This window comes from Bos javanicus, chromosome 21, assembly GCF_032452875.1.
Source record: "Bos javanicus breed banteng chromosome 21, ARS-OSU_banteng_1.0, whole genome shotgun sequence".
Taxonomy (NCBI): Eukaryota; Metazoa; Chordata; class Mammalia; order Artiodactyla; family Bovidae; genus Bos; species Bos javanicus.
Genome location: NC_083888.1, coordinates 34,051,822 through 34,068,947, shown reverse-complemented (window position 1 = coordinate 34,068,947; position 17,126 = coordinate 34,051,822). Strand labels below are relative to the sequence as shown.

At 43.8% G+C, this 17,126-nt stretch overlaps 1 protein-coding gene across 5 annotated transcripts in view; it reads left to right on the top strand.

Annotated features, from left to right (window-relative positions):
* Positions 1 to 656: 656 nt before the first annotated feature.
* Positions 657 to 17,126, top strand: part of PML (PML nuclear body scaffold) — a 57,140-nt gene continuing 40,670 nt past the window's right edge. For 2 of the 5 annotated variants that reach the window (XM_061394875.1, XM_061394874.1), the window contains exons 1-2: positions 660 to 918; positions 3,142 to 3,608. In XM_061394875.1, the coding sequence (XP_061250859.1) occupies positions 784 to 918; positions 3,142 to 3,608 (602 nt within the window). In that variant the 5' untranslated portion in view covers positions 660 to 783. Of the gene's footprint in view, positions 919 to 3,141; positions 3,609 to 17,126 lie in introns of all 5 variants that reach the window. The other 3 variants (XM_061394873.1, XM_061394877.1, XM_061394876.1) reach the window with 3 other exon arrangements.

Here is a 17,126-nt window from a genome sequence, read left to right as displayed (position 1 = left end):
TTGCATATGCTGTTCTCTCGGTTTAAAGTGTCACCTACCCATCCCCAGCCTCTGAATCTCTGGCAAATTCCAACCATCACTTCAAATCCCAGCTGAGTGATCTCCTGTCCAGCCAGTCTCAACACTGTGAAAAACTCCCTTTGGGGGCCTGCTCCTCCATTAGATATGGGGTGGTTGAGACAGTAAAGAATCTGCCTGCAGTGCAGGAGACCTGGGTTCCATCCCTGGGTAGGGAAGATCCCCTTTAGAAGGGAATGGCTACCCACGCCAGTATTCTTGCCTGGAGAATCCCATGGACAGAGGAGCCTAGAAGACGACAGTCCATGGGGTCCCAAAGAGTTGGACACAACTAGAAGACTAACGGCAGAAGACTAACACTTTCACTTTTTTTCCAAAGTAGGAGCCACGCGTGGCCCGGCTGTGTGGCTTTTGCTCCCAGCTGAGGGCTGGCACGAAGCTGTGCCAGTGTGAGCTGAATGAAAGATTCCAAGCCGAGGGCAGGAACGGCCTCCATCCTGCACAAACATCAGTTCTGCCACTGTCCTGCGTGTGACTGCTCTTTTCTCCCTCCCTACCGCTCTGGGCGTGTCTTCAGGACCCTGGGCCAGCCTCTCCGACCCTAGAACCGCCGGTAGCTAGTGTCTCACTTCCTCTGGGAGGCGGGCCCTGAGCTGGCACCTCCCCTTTAGGGCTGCCCCGGGAGCTCAGTGATCTGGCGCCTGCCTCCGGTTCAGTTTCTCCGCTCTCGAAGAGCGAAACAGAATCGAAACTGCGCTGGATTCCATGCAGCAGGATCCGGAACCTGCTGGATCTCCGGGGCCCCAGCAGGACCCCGCACTGCCCCATTCCCCCAGCATGCCTCCCCCGGAGTCACTCTCCGAAGGCCACCAGTCCAGCCACAGCGACAGCCCCACAGAGGTACTACAGCGTTTGGGGAGATGGGGTTCGGGCTTTGTTAATTAGGTATGGTCGGTGGAATGGGGGGACTGGGGAACTTGACCAAGTACCTTGAAAAATGACGCAAAGAAGGGAGACCAGGTGCGAGGGTCCTGACCTTTTCGGCTGGGTTAGGGGTCGTGGAAAGTAGAAAAGGGGACCAGCATGAGTTTGAGGGGAGAGGTCTCTCTGGGTTGCGATTCTCCACGAGCTGCAGGGTGATCCTGAGAGTGAGTGGCACTGCGTAACAGACTCTTCCGTCCAAGCTGGTGACGTGCCTCTTATCCCCTACCTCAGATGAAGGACCACCTGTTAAGGAAAATGGAGGTAGTAGTCTTATCGCACCCTCCTGGCAACCCCGGACATGGCGCCAGGTGTGGAAAAGCCAGAACCCTTGTTCCCAGATCACAAAGTGGGAGAGAGGTGTTTTGGCTAAGGCTCAGGGTTCCTGTGGTTTCTCCTCTAGGAAGCTTCTTGGATCCTCTTCCTGGAGCACCGTGCTCCCTTAACCCCCATCCGGAGGGGTTTTTAGAGGTTTACTGGTCTTTTCCTGCACAAACTCCCCACCCCCAAAGGAAATGCTTAGATCACTTGCTCTGTTTTCTTCCAGGCCCTTTTTACTCTCCTTCATGAAAGTACAAATAATACCATATTGCATTAACTTTTATTAGTTGCATTATAACACCTAGAAATAATATTTACAATACTAGTTAACATGTTTGAGTATTTCTCAGGTGCCAGATACTGTATTATGTTATGTATGTTTTATCTGTTTCTAGGTGTACAATTCAGTGGCATTAAATGCATTCCACAATGTTTGTAACCATCACCACAGTCTGTTTTCAGAATTTTTTCATTGAAACAAAATCTGTACCCTTTAAGCTCCGCATTCTCCTCTTCCCCCTGCTGCTGCTGCTAAGTCGCTTCAGTCGTGTCCGACTCTGTGTGACTCCATAGACGGCAGCCCACAAGGCTCCCCCATCCCTGGGATTCTCCAGACAAGAATACTAGAGTGGGTTGCCATTTCCTTCTCCAACGCATGAAAGAGAAAAGTGAAAGTGAAGTCGCTCAGTCGTGTCCTACTCCTAGCGGCCCCATGGACTGCAGCCTACCAGGCTCCTCCTTCCATGGGATTTTCCAGGCTAGAGTACTGGAGTGGGGTGCCGTTGCCTTCTCCCTCTTCCCCTTAGTTGCTGGTAACCTCTAATCTACTTTCTGTCTCTGAATTTGCCTAGTCTAGATATTTTATATAAGTGGAATGCTACAGTATTCGTCTCTGTGTTTGGCTGTTTTACTTAACATGATGTCTTCAAGGTATTTTCATGTTGTAGCATGTATCAGAATGTCCTTTTTAAGGCTAAATAACATTCCATTGTATGTATAAACTACATTTTGTTTATCCATTCATCTGTTGATGGACACTTGAGTTGTTTCCACCCTTCGGCTACTGTGAGTAATGCTGTGTACAGAATAATGGATGTACAAGCATCTGGATCCTTGTTTTCTGTTCTTTGGGGTGTATAGCTAGGTGTAGAATTGCTGGATCCTATAGTAGTTCTATGTTTAAGTTTCTGAGGAACCATCAAAGTGCAGTAAGCATTTTATGTGAGGTTATATGACACACATTTAATGAATCTCCTTTTTTAAAGTCCCTTGAAGGCAGGGGTTTGTCCTGGAATCAGGGGTCCCCAAGTTCCAGGCCACGGACTGGCACTTGTCCTGGCCTATTAGGAACCGGGCTCACAGTGGCAAGCAGCCAGCAAGAGAGCAAAACTTCATCTGTATTTACAGCCACTCTCATCACTTGCACTACCGAATTATCACAGTGGAAACGGAAATAAAGTGCACAATAAATGTAATGCATTTAAATCATCCCTACATCACCCCACCTGCAGAAAAACTGTCTTTCAAGAAACGGTAACCTGGTCTCCAAAGGGTTGGGAACTGCTGCTACACATCCGTGTATCTTGGGGCCTGGTACTGTGTCTTATGAGAAGCAAATGCTCAGTAAATCATGGGGTGAGCCTGGGAAGGCCTAAGTCAGTGGAGGATGGGGATACTGATAAGCCTGGGTTTTTGTGTCATCCAATGACAGCCTGGTATGAAACAGGAAGTGCCACTCTCAGCGTGCAGCCACAGGGTGGGTGTCCGGTTGGGTGGGGACTCCTGGGACTTCACGTCTCACCTCCCTCTCTGATTCCCCAGCAAGCCACGGAGGAAGAGTTCCAGTTCTTGCGCTGCCAGGGCTGCCGGGCAGAAGCTAAGTGCCCCAAGCTGCTGCCTTGTCTGCACACGCTGTGCTCAGGATGCCTGGAGGAGTCCAGCATGCAGTGCCCCGTCTGCCGGGCTCCCTGGCCCTCAGGTGCCGGCACCCAGGCCCTGGACAACGTCTTCTTCGAGAGCCTGCAGCGGCGGCTGTCGGTGTACCAGCAGATCGCACGCGAGCAGGCATTTTGCACCCGCTGCAAAGAGCCGGCCCACTACTGGTGCTTCGAGTGCGAGCAGCTCATCTGCACCAAGTGCTTCGAGGCGCACCAGTGGTTCCTCAAGCACGAGGCCCGGCCGCTGGCGGAGCTCCGCAGCCAGTCGGTGCGGGAGTTTCTGGACGGCACCCGCAAGTCCAACATCATCTTCTGCTCCAACCCCAACCACCGCAGCCCTATGCTGACCAGGTGAGCAGGCCGGCCGAGGGTGGGGTTGTGCATCTAAGAGCCAGGTAGAGGGTGCGGGGAGGAGGGATCCAGAGCCTCATAGCTGGGGCGTGGGTCAAGGAGCTTCTGAGGTCTTGCAACTCACAATGTGGTCCACACACCAGCAGCATCAGTAGCGATGACCACAGTTTACACTCTCCCATGCGAATGGATGGATAGTAATAGTTAATTTTCCCTCACGAGAAAATAATGCTGCAGAATCATCTTTTCACCCATATCCAGTCATTTCTTCAGGATAAATTTTTTAAAACACCGTGACTCGGTGAAGGGACATGAAAGTTTTACATTTCGATACATGTTACCAAACTGCCCTTTAAAAACTCTTAAAGAGGGGAATTTTCCGTAAGCACTGCCACTCAGTCTCCCTATAGCTAGATTGTAGAATGAGATGTGGGTAGTTAGTTCCTGGCTCAAAAGCACTCCCGAGCTTCCTGGGAGGATCTGTATGAAGAAAGTCAAGTCCCATTTTAATTATTTTTACCAAGCAGCACAGGAATTTAAATTCAGGATTTTTTTAGACAGATAAAATACATTAATACAGTTCAAAAAATTGCTAACAAAATTTATAGAGAGAACAAAATCTCCATTCCATTTTGTCCCACATCTGCCTAATACCCATCCCTTCTCCCTTCCCAATCCAAGGTTAACCATTGTTACCAGCTTTAAAGAGCTTCCCTTGTGGCTCAGCTGGTAAAGAATCCGCCTGCAATGTGGGAAACCTGGGTCCCTGGATTGGGAAGATCCCCTGGAGAAGGGAAAGGCTACCCACTCTAATATTCTGGCTTAGAGAATTCCATGGACTGCATAGTCCATGGGGTCACAAAGAATCAGTCATGACTGAGCGACTTTCACTTTCACCAGCTTTAAAACTTTCCAGAGTTTATGAATATACACACAGATATAAGTATATAGTCTTATAGGACTTATTTTTCCCTTTTTTAGCAAAAAGATAGCATACCTGTGTGAACTTTTAACGCTCTCCTCTCACCCACCTACAATAGATAGCTGTATAAGATTCTTGGGGATCAGCTTACAAAGTGAAGGCATTCCTTGCCTATAAAGGGCACACTCAGACAGAGCTCCATTTCTGCTAAACTATAACTTGTTTGCTTCCTGCTAGGAGGTTTACCACCTGTACTACCAGATTCCACAAGGGCTGATATTATTGTTTGAGTTTGGATTTCTTTATTTATTATTGAGGTTGTCTAGTGGCTTTTCATGTGTTTATTAGTCATTAGCTTCTTCATTTGTGAATTGCTTACTGAGGTCCTTTGCTTGTTTATTTGTTTACTTTTAGGAATTACTCTTTAATTATAAGAGCTTGTTATAGTGCAGACATTTTTCCTGTGTTGACCTTTGTCATTCATTTAATATGAGGTGTTGTGTTCAAGTTTTTAGTTCTATATAGTCTAATCCATTAATCTCTTCCTTTATGGTATCTGGCTTTGGTCATCCTAGAAAAGATTTTGCCTATGCCAATATTGAAAATATTTACTTATACTCTATTTTAATAGTTTATTTTTATTGTTAAATCTTTAATTTAATCACAAATCTTTGTGTGTGATGTGAGATAGGAACACTCGCTTCGTATTTCTCTCCAGATAGAAAGCCAGTTCTCTCAACAACTTTCATTGAATAATCCACTCCTTTTGTTTGATTTTTCCCATTTTTTAAAAATTGAAGCATAGTTGATGTACAATATTCTATAAGTTACAGGTGTACCGGATAGTGATTCACAGTTTTAAAGGTTATACTTCACTTATAGTTATTATAAAACATTGGCTATATGCCCCATGTTGTACAATATATCCCTCTAGCTTATAAATAATCTGCTCTTGGCTTTGATCTGAAATGCCCTTTTAATCTTGTACTACGTGTCCGTGTAGGCATGAATATGTTTGTAAATCTCTGTTCTGCACCAACAGAGTGGAAAACCAACTCCTATGCTAATCCTTACTGCTCTAAGGAATTCAGTAGCTTTATATTTAGGAGAAGGCAATGGCAACCCACTCCAGTACTCTTGCCTGGAAAATCCCATGGACGGAGGAGCCTGGTAGGCTGCAGTCCATGGGGTCGCACAGAGTCGGACACGACTGAAGTGACTTAGCAGCTTTATATTTGGTAGGGTGAATTCCCACTCTTCAGAAATAATTTTGCTTTTACAATTTGTGCAGCTTCTTTTGCTCTTACACTTCAGGCAGCTTCAGAATTCACATATTCTTTGGGATTTTGATTGAGATGGAATTAAATCTTGGATGAATTGACCTCATCTCTGGTTACATCTTTTGGGTTTGAAAGAAAATTCCATGGACTGCATAGTTCATGGGGGTCACAAAGAGTCAGTCATGATTAAGTGACTTTCACTTTCACCAGCTTTAAAAGTTTCCAGAGTTTATGAATATATACACAGATATAAGTATATAATCTTATAGGACTTATTTTTTCCTTTTTTAGCAAAAAGATAGCATACCTGTGTGAACTTTTAACGCTTTCACAAATATCTTGAACTTTTAAATTATAGTTAAATTTACAATATGTAGTGAAGGTCCCTGGTGGCTCAGCAGTAAAGAATCTGCCTGCAGTGTAGGAGACTCAGGAGACATGGGTTAGATCCCTGGGTCAGGAAGATCTCCTGGAAATGGCAACCCACTCCATTATTCTTGTCTGGGAGATCCCATAGACGGAAAGAGTGTGGTAAGCTACAGTCTATGAGGTTTCAAAGAGTTGGTCACGACTGAACACGTACTGCCTATGAGACAATATGTAATAATATTATGAATGGAATCTTTTCCATTATAGTTTTTATCTGATTATCATTAACATTCACTAATATGTAAGCGTATATATCTATTGGAGAAGGAAATGGCAACCCACTCCAGTATTCTTGCCTGGAAAATCCCATGGACAGAGGAGCCTAGCCAGCTGCAGTCCATGGGGTCACCAAGAGTTGGACACAACTGAGCGGCTAACACACACACACACACACACACACATGCTATATCTAGCCATCCTATTGGGCTCTTTTATTCTTGTAAGTTTTTCCGTTGATTTTTTTTAGATTTTCTAGGTGAATAGTCATATCACCTAGAAATAATAAAAACTTTTTTCTTTCCAGTATTTATACATATTATTTATACATATTACCTTTTTGTAGCTTTGTTTCACTGAATTGGCCAGAACTGCCAGGGCAACTGTGAAGTGGTTAGAAAAGGCAACTTTGCTTTGTACCTATCTTTCATGAAAAAGTTTCTTATGTTTTCTTCTTTGGTATGTTGTTTATTGTTGATTTCCTTAGGTGACTTTTAAAAATCACATTAAGAAAGTTGCCTTGTGCTTCTAGTTTACTAAGAGTTTTGTTGTTGCTGTTGTCTTAACTCGGGGATGGGTGTTCTTTGGACTCTGAAGGTGTCCTTTCACTGTTTAGTATAATGAATGATATCACTAGGTTTCTTTATGTTGCACCATTATTTTAATTCCCAGGAGGAAAAACTCTATTTGGTCATGACATACTATTATATTAATTTCTACCTCGATTCCATTTAGTACTATTTTATCTAGACTATCATCTGTATTTATAAATGTGATCAATTTTATGCATATGTATGATTTCCTTGTCAAGTTTTTATATCCATTTGATACTAATCTCTTTCAATGAGTTTGTAAGCTTTTTTGAACATGATATATATAAATTGCTTGGTATAGTGCCTGGCACATATTAAATACTCAATAAATGTTAAAATACTATTCTTGTAATTTCTCTGTTGTAGAATAAAGGACATAAGCAATCCAAGCTTGTAGAAGTTTCTTGAAAAGCTATCTGAGACAAGTGCCTCTTTTGGAGAGTAGATTTTTTTCCCTTTTTGTGGAAGGTCATGAATCAGATTTTCTGGGATGTTTTCTGATTCATCTTGAGTTATCTTACAATTTAAATATCTCCTCTATACCTGTAATTGTGTCCCCTTTCTTATTTCTAATGTTGTATGAATGTTAAAGTGTTAGTCACATCCGACTCTTTGCAATCCTATGGACTGTAGCCCACCAGACTCCTCTGTCCAGGAGATTCTCTAGGCAAGAATACTGGAGTGGGTTGCCATTCCCTTCTCCAGGGGATCTTCCTGACCCAGGGATCAAACCCAAGTCTCCTGCACTGCAGGCCGGAGCCACCAGGGAAGCCTCCTAATGTTGTATATTTGTGCTTATTTTAGTGATCTTTTCAAAGCACCAGCTTTTTTTTGGTCTTTTTATTGCTTGCTGATATTAATGTTTTCCTTTTTTCTAATTAATCATTGTATGTTTAGCCTCATTATTTTCTTTGTTGTACTCTTCTCCCATTATTCATCTAACTCGACGGAACATCTAATTCATTTACTTGCTGTCCTCATTGTTTACTGCATTCTTCTCTGAGTAAAACGTTGCCTGCCTTCCATACCTTTGACAAGTAGTGTAATCATAGTCAATCATTTCTCAAATACCTCTAATTTCAGTCTTTTCTCTTTTTAAACATTTTCTCTTTGATAGAAGAGTTTGGGGCAGAAGGTTGTCTAAAATTTTCAAGTGGCTTGTGCTGTTTGATTTAAACATTTGATGTTAATTTCTACAATATGGTCTACTAGTATTTAAGAGTTGTATCTATGACTATGTTGAGGTTTTCTTTGGTGCCTACCATATTCCTTTCACTAGCATATTCCTCGGATTTTTTTTTTAACGTGTATTCTTTGTAGAGATGTATCTATATCTCCTCTTTCTACTCTTGTTTAAATTTTTAACAAACATATTAGAACATATGTGTATATGTGTATCTCTCTCTCTCACCATCAAGAGTGCGTGTGTATGTGTTGTTCGTCGCTCAGTTGTGTCTGATTCTTTGCGACGTTATGGACTGTAGACCCCCAGACTCCTCTGTCATTGGAATTCTCCAGGCAAGAATACCAGGTTGACATTCCCTTCTCCAGGGGATCTTCCCAACCCAGGGGTCGAATCCAGGTCTCCTGCATTGCAGGCAGATTCTTTTCCTACTGAACCATCAAGAGTAGATTCAGTTTAGTTCAGTTCAGTTGCTCAGTCATGTCCGACTCTTTGCGACCCCATGAACCTCAGCACGCCAGGCCTCCCTGTCCATCACCAACTCCCGGAGTCCACCCAAACCCATGTCCATCAAGTCGACCATGCTATCCAACCATCTCATCCTCTGTGGTCCCCTTCTCCTGCCTTCAATCTTTCCCAGCATCAGGGTCTTTTCCAGTGAGTCAGCTCTTCCCATCAGGTGGCCAAAGTATTGGAGTTTCAGCTTCAACATCAGTCCTTCCAAAGAACACCCAGGACTGATCTTTCAGGATGGACTGGTTGGATCTCCTTGCAGTCCAAGGGACTCTCAAGAGTCTTCTCCAACACCACAGTTCAAAAGCATCAATTCTTCGGCGCTCAGCTTTCTTTATAGTCCAACTCTCACATCCATACATGACCACTGGAAAAACCATAGCCTTGACTAGACAAACCTTTGTTGGCAAAGTAATGTCTCTGCTTTTGAAAATGCTGTCTAGGTTGGTCATAACTTTCCTTCCAAGGAGTAAGCATCTTTTAATTTCATGGCCGCAATCAGCATCTGCAGTGATTCTGAAGCCCAAAAAAATAAAGTCAGCCACTGTTTCCACTGTTTGCCCATCTATATGCCATGAAGTGATGGGACCGGATGCCATGATCTTAGTGTTCTGAATGTTGAGCTTTAAGCCAACTTTTTCACTTTCCTCTTTCACTTTCATCAAGAGGCTCTTTAGGTCTTCTTCACTTTCTGACATAAGGGTGGTGTCATCTGCATATCAGAGGCTATTGATATTTCTCCCGGCAATCTTGATTCCAGCTTGTGCTTCCTCCAGCCCAGCCTTTCTCATGATGTACTCTGGAGAAGGCAATAGCACCCCACTCCAGTATTCTTGCCTGGAAAATCCCATGGATGGAAGAGCCTGGAGGGCTGCAGTCCACAGGGTCGCTGAGGGTCGGACACGACTGAGCGACTTCACTTTCACTTTTCACTTTCATGCATTGGAGAAGGAAATGGCAACCCACTCCAGTGTTCTTGCCTGGAGAATCCCAGGGATGGGGGAGCCTGGTGGGCTGCCGTCTATGGGGTCGCACAGAGTCGGACACGACTGAAGCAACTTAGCAGCAGCAGCAGCAGCACTCTGCATATAAATTAAATAAGCAGGGTGACAATATACAGCCTTGACATACTCCTTTTACTATTTGGAACCAGACTGTTGTTCCATGTCCAGTTCTAACTGTTGCTTCCTGACCTGCATACAGGTTTCTCAAGAGGCAGGTCAGGTGGTCTGGTATTCCCATCTCTTTCAGAATTTTCCACAGTTTATTGTGATCCACACAGTCAAATTACAACTGTTCTTCCAGATAGGATAAAAGTTTTAGCATACTTTTTCTTCTCTCCTTCCATTCCCACATTCAGATGTAGTTGGATTAACATGAAATTTTATCTTTAGATTATTACCAAATTTTCTATGTCTTTTCTATTCTAAGCATCCTTTTTTGGCAGTTAATTATCATGTTATAACCCACTTGTTATTTATAATCTTAGATTCTAATTGGTGTTGGTGCCCACAATAATTTTTTTCTATAATATATCTTCCTCTTTCTTCAATTATTTAATGTTATTCATTTCCCAGTTGACTGGAATACTTCAAGTAAATTTTTTGGTTGATTTTTGGAGCTTACTTTCCAGAACCTTGAGTATCTTAACTTGAATGTTCTTTTGCTGTCATGTTTATGTATGTGTAATGTTTTTTGGTTGTGCCATGCAGCTTGTGGGATTTTAATTCCCTGACTAGGGATCAAACCCAGGCCTTAGGCAGTGAGACCATAGAGTCACATTTAAAGGAAAATTTAGCTCGTTGTAAAATTCTGAGGTCACAATCACAAATCTTTCATCTTGGAATATATAAACATTGCTTTGTAAATTTGTGGCCTTCTGTGTTGCAGGTGAGAAAGTCAATCATTGTCTATTTTTCCTCTCTGGGTAATCTGTTTTTGTTTGCTAAGGATTGCTAAAAAGATTTTTATTTTATTTTTCTTTGTTGCTGCATGCAGCCTTTCTCTAGTTGCAAAGAGAGGGGCTGCTCTCGGTGCGAGGGCGTCTCATTGCAGTGGTTTCTCCTTGTGCGGCACGGGCTCTAGGCATCCAGGCTTTAGTAGTTTTGCACATAGGCTTTGTTCCCCCGAGGCATGTGGAATCTTCCCAGACCAGGAATCTAACCTGTGTCCCCTGCGTTGGCAGGTGGATTCTTAACTACTTGACCACCAAGGAAGCCCCTGCTAATGACTTTTATGTAATTTTTCTTTATTCTTGAAAATGATTCTTCAAGCTATAGGTCTTTTGTTTTTTCAATCCTCTCTGACATTGTTGAACTGAAAATTCAAGTCTTCTTTCTTCAGCTCAAAGAAATTGTCTTCTACTTTTTTTAATGTATTGATCTCTATTCATTTGCTTATGTTTTTCTTTTTATAAGTATTTGTGTGTGGGGGGGGGCTTTTTTTTAAATTAATTTTTTATTGGAGTATAGTTAATTTACAATGTGATATTAGTTTTTGCTGTATAACAGAATGACTCAATTATACATACACATATATCCACTCTGTTTTAAATTCTTTCCCCAAATAGGTCATTACAGAGTAGTGAGTAGAGTTCTCTGTTCTAAACTGGAGGTTCTTATTAGTTATCTATCTTATATGTAGTAGTGTATTTATGTCAATCCCAATCTCCCAATTTATCCCTCACCCATGTTCCCCCTGATAACCGTAAGTTTGTTTTTTACATCTGTACCTCTATTTCTGTTTTGTAAATAAGTTCATTTGTATCATTTTTTTTAGAATCCACATATGAGTGATAACATATGCTATTTGTGTTTCTCTGTCTGACTTAACGTCACTCGGTATGGCACTCTGTATGCTCAGTCATGTCCAGTTGCGACCCCATGGCCTGTAGCCCACCAGGAATTCCATTAATTCCCTTACTTTGCCTTTTTTCTTCCAGATTCTTACAGGTACTTGAATTGATTTTCTAATCCACCAGCTTTTTTGTGTGTGTGTGTGACTTCTTTCTACTATTTACTACTTACGTTGAGTGGGTTTTTTTTGTTTAAGTTTTTCCCCTAGCAATCATGTTTTTTTTTTTTTTAATTGCCAAGTAAGGTCAGTGTTCTCAGGATGCTTTTTCTTGTCAGCCTGTTCTTATTTTCTCAATGTGTATTCTTAAATCTCCCTGACTAAAAAGCTTAGAAGTGTTACAAGTTTTATGTTTCCTATATTACCCTTTTTTCAGTATGAGCCAGAAATCAGTTTGGTCCCCATTTTGGCTGCTAATTCTCTTTATAGATCCTGTGGTTCTGTGTTGTCTGCTCCCATGTAAATGTGAACATCTAGCTTGCACAGTTTTAGTAGCTGATGGGCAGCAGTTGTATGAAGCACAGTTTGCATCTCCCACACTGCAATAAGGACAGGACCTCTGCCAGAGCCCCAGGATGGTGGTAGCTTATGGAGTGCTTCACCTTTCATGTGGGGGTGGGCGTGGATTTCTCCCCTGGTACAATGGGCAAGGAGGTCCTTCCAGAAAGAGGACAGGATTCTTTTCCCTTGAGCATGGTAAATGGCTTCAAAAAGCTGACCACGTTACTTAAAAATCATACATACACAGCCACAGTTCACATTGATTCACATTTTACCAGCGATTATTAGAAAAGCTCAACTTGTTTCTTCTGCAGAAAACCTCAGCGTCATATATAACCCACAACTTCCTTCAGCTTGCAAGTCAATAACAAACCTTTCCATCCTTTGATGTTGAGCTCGCTTACGGTTCACACTAGGAGGCAGCATCAGAAATGGCTTCAAACTTTTAAATCCAGCCTGGGAGGATCCTCCCTGGGGCCCTCGGCATTTGGTCGCCATGCCTCTGGAGTCCATTGTTTCAGCCCACCTTCCTACTACATAGCAGGCCCTCTGCTAGGTGCTAGGGTATAAATATAAACAGATACGGCCCTCAACCTCTGAGGTCACAGTCTGGAGAAGGAACCAGATCTGCAGTTAACAATCAAGGCTGCAAAGGGCTTTGAGGAAGCCGGCTCACCTGGGTCAGTCTGTGCCCATAGTTGCCCTTAGGACAGCGTGGTAAGACACCGTCCCCTCCCTCATGTTTTCCCTTGCCAGAGGGCCAACGTCCCACGTGTGCTCAGTCAGTTATTTAGGGGCAGGAGGAAGAAGGAACACTGGGCAAGTGAGCTCAAGAAAGGCCGCCTGCCCAGCCTGGATTGGCTGCTGGTTGGGGACTGCAGCTTCCAAGGGGGTGTCATACTTAGGCTGATAGGTAAGGAAGCAGAAAGGGGAGGGAGCGTGTGCAAATGCAGAGGCTCCAGCATGTCTGCTGCCTTTTAGGAACTCCAGGTAAAGGCTCTGCAGGACGGCAGGGGCTAGAAGGGTGAGCTAGGCTCAAACATGGGGGAGAGGGCTTCCCTGGTGGCTCAGTGAATAAGAATCTGCCTGCCGATGCTGGAGACATGGGTTCGATCCCTCGTCTGGGAAGATCCCACGTACCTCAGAGCAGCCGAGCCTGTGCACTACAGCTTTTAAGTCTATGCTCCACAGCTGGGGAATTCCATCTACTGAGCCCACGTGCCACAACTACTGAAGCCTGTGCACCCTGAGCCCATGCTCCACAGCAGGAGAAGCCACCTCAATGAGAAGCCCTCGCGTCACAACTAGAGAGCAGCCCTGGCTCTCCATAACTAGAGAAAAGCTCATGCAGGAACAAAGACTCGGCACAGTCAAAAATAAATACAATTATTAAAAAAGAAAGAAAGGAAAAACACGGGGGCACTGGAAGAGTTATGACTCTTTCCTGTAGTTTCCAGGACAAAGAAGGTTCTCAGTTTGTCCCATTTCCCTGCAGTTGGCTCTTATACTAGGGAATATCCTGGAGAACACAGTGTGAGTGGATCTATGGGGGACTCTGTTGGAAACCCCCTAGAGGAGGTAAGGCAGAGAGTGGAAGAGTGCTTGGATCCTCTCTCTGCATTCTGCTGTTTGATTGAAGTGAGCAAGTTTAGGAGCAGGGAGACCAGGATTGGTTTGTTTTGTTTTGGCTACATGTTTATTTACATTTGGAGAATGAAAGTCCCTCAGTCGTGTCTGACTCTTTGCAACCCCATGGACTATAGTCCACCAGGCTCCTCTGTTCATGGGATTCTCCAGGCAAGAATACTGGACTGGGTTGCCATTCCTCTTCCATAAAGAATTTGAGATTTACCAATTTATTGTTGGGTATATGACCCAACCTGAAACTGAAGCAAAGAATCTGGACCTGGGGGAAAAGGAGCCGCCTTAGGAGGCTGAGGCCATGGTGCAGGTGGGGCCTGCAGGAATGCAGAGATGGCAGCATGGGGAGAAGGCCAGGGTCTCACAGTGCCATGGACAGCCTGACCTGGAGGTCAAGGTGGCTGCCAGCCTTATCATCACGTGTGCTTGGGAGTGCCTTGCAACTGAGGGTAATGTAGGTTTTGGACTGTCAGTGGAACTGAGACCCATGTTAGGGTGTCAGATCCCAAAGCTTGGCTGGATAGGGTAGGGGAATCAACCTAGGACCGTTAAAATTTGTAGGCAGGAAGAACTTTAGTTATAGTTGAGTGGGGAAAATGAAAGACCTATTAGCAGAGACATTGCCTACAAAGGTCTGTATAGTCGAAGCTATGGTTTTTCCAGTAGTCATGTACGGATGTGAAAGTTGGACCATAAAGAAGGCTGAGTGCCAAAGAATTGATGCTTTTGAACTGTGGTGTTGCAGAAGACTCTTGAGAGTCCCTTGGACAGCAAGGAGATCCAGCCAGTCCATTCTAAAGGAAATCAGTCCTGAATATTCATTGGAAGGACTGATGCTGAAGCTCCAATACTTTGATCACCTGATACGAAAAGCTGACTCATTGGAAAAGGCCCTGATGCTGGGAAGGATTGAAGGCAGGAGCAGGGGATGACAGAGGCTGAGATGATTGTACGGCATCACTGACTCAATGGACATGAGTTTGAGTAAACTCCAGGAGACGGTGAAGGACAGGGAAGCCTGGTGTGCAGCAGTCCATGGAATCACAGAGAGTTGGACATGACAGAGTGACTGAACAAACAAAAAGTAATCAAGTTTGAGAAGTATGGTGAGATGATAAACTGGGAAAAGGGTTCCCAAGACCAGAAGTCGGGATTATTTGCAGCAGGTCCAGGGAGAGGCACCCTGGACAGCCCAGGGAAGGGTTCGGGGCAGAGGCAACATCATGCGGTGGCTGCAGAAAGCAGAGTGCAGGGGACAGGTATGAAGCCAGCCTTGAGTGGAGCTCTTTGACTCCTTGGTAACCGGAGCAGTGCTTTTCAAGTAGGAAATTGTGCCTTTTCCAGTATGGTCAGAGAATGGGATCTGCTGGTTGGATCTGCCCTCTTCTTTTTAAAATTGATTTCTGTTGGAGTATAGTTGCTATACAGTGGTGTGTTAGTTTCTCCTGTACACAAAGTAAATCAGCTGTACATATACATGTTCAGTCAGTCAGTCATGTCCAGCACTTTGTGACTGCAGGGCTCCTCTGTGCATGAGATTTTTCAGGCAAAAATACTGAAGTGAGTTGCCTTTTCCTATGCATATACATATATCCCTCTTTTTTGGATTTCCTTCCCATTTAGGTTATCACATAGCTCTGAGTAGAGTTCCCTGTGCTGCACAACAGGTTATCATTAGTTATCTATTTTATACATAGTAGTGTATCGGAGAAGGCAATGGCACCCCACTCCAGTACTCTTGCCTGGAAAATCCCATGGATGGAGGAGCCTGGTAGGCTGCAGTCCATGGGGGTCACTAAGAGTCGGACACGACTGAGCGACTTCACTTTGACTTTTCACTTTCATGCATTGGAGAAGGAAATGGCAACCCACTCCAGTGTTCTTGCTTGGAGAATCCCAGGGACGGGGGTGCCTGTTGGGCTGCCGTCTATGGGGTCACACAGAGTTGGACACGACTGAAGCGACTTAGCAGCAGCAGCAGCAGTGTATATATTTGCCAATCGCAATCTCCCAATTCATTCCACCCTTTCTTCCCCCCCTTGGTAACCGTACTTCTCTTCTCTACATCTGTGTCTATTTCTGCTCTGCAAATAAGATTATCTATACTATTTTTCTAGATTCCACATATAAACGATGTTATATGATATTTGTTTATCTCTCTCTGACTTTCTTCTTTCTGTATGACAGTTTCTAGGTCCATCCACAGCTCTGCGAATGGCACAATTTCATTCCTTTTTCTGGCTGAAGAATATTCCATTGTGTATCTGTACCACATCTTCTTTATCCATTCCTCTGTCAGTAGACATTTAGGTTGCTTCCATGTCTTGGCTATTATAAATAGTGCTGCATTGAGCATTGGGATGCATGTAGCTTTTTGAATTATGGTTTTCCTGGGTATATGCCCAGGAGTGGGATTGCTGGGTCATAGGGTAGTCTGTTCCACACCCTCCTATAAGATTATTGAGAAAGAAAGAATTGTTGCACAAGGCCAGAACATGAATGGGAGCTCATTCCTAAGTAAGTGGTCTTATCTGAGCAAGGACCAGGCCAGGACACAGGATTTCCTGACTGCAGACTCTGTCTGCACAGAGCCTGTCCTGCTGCTCCCAGCCTCCACATGCAGGCAGTCTTCAACTAACAACCAGGCCCAGCTGCAAAAAAAGAATTCTGCAAATTGCTTGTTTAGAGCTGAGATTGTATTTTCCCTTAGAATTAAATTATTCAAAGGAAGCTTGCTATTTAAGCAATGTTACGTTTAATTTTCCTTGACTTTGATGAAAAAACAGATATTGAAGTAAAACCAGACTTGTTGTTCAGTTGCTAAGTCGTGTCTGATTGCAGTGTGCCTGGCTCCTCTGTCCTCCACTGTCTCCAGAAGTTTGCTCAGATTCATGTCAGTGATATTATCTAACCATCTCATCCTCTGCTGCCCACTTCTCCTTTTGCCTTCAATCTTTCCCAGCCTCCAGAGTCTTTTCCAGTGAATTAGCTCTTTGCATCCAGAGGCCAAAGTTTTGGAGCTTCAACTTCAGCAACAGTCCTTCCAATGAGTATTTAGGGCTGATTTCCTTTAGGATGGACTGGTTTGATCTCCTTGCTGTCCAAGGGACTCTCCTGAGTCTTCTCCAACACCACAGTTCAAAAGCATCAGTTCTTCAGCGTTCAGCCTTCTTTATGGTCCAGCTCTCACATCCATACATGACTACTGGAAAAGCCATAGTTTTGATTATTTGGACCTTTGTTGGTAAAGTAATGTCTCTGCTTTTTAATACACTGTCTAGGTTTGTCATAGCTTTTCTTCCAAGGAGCAAGCGTCTTAATTTCATGGCTGCAGTCACCATCTGCAGTGATTTTGGAGCCCAAGAAAATAAAGTTTCTCACTATTTC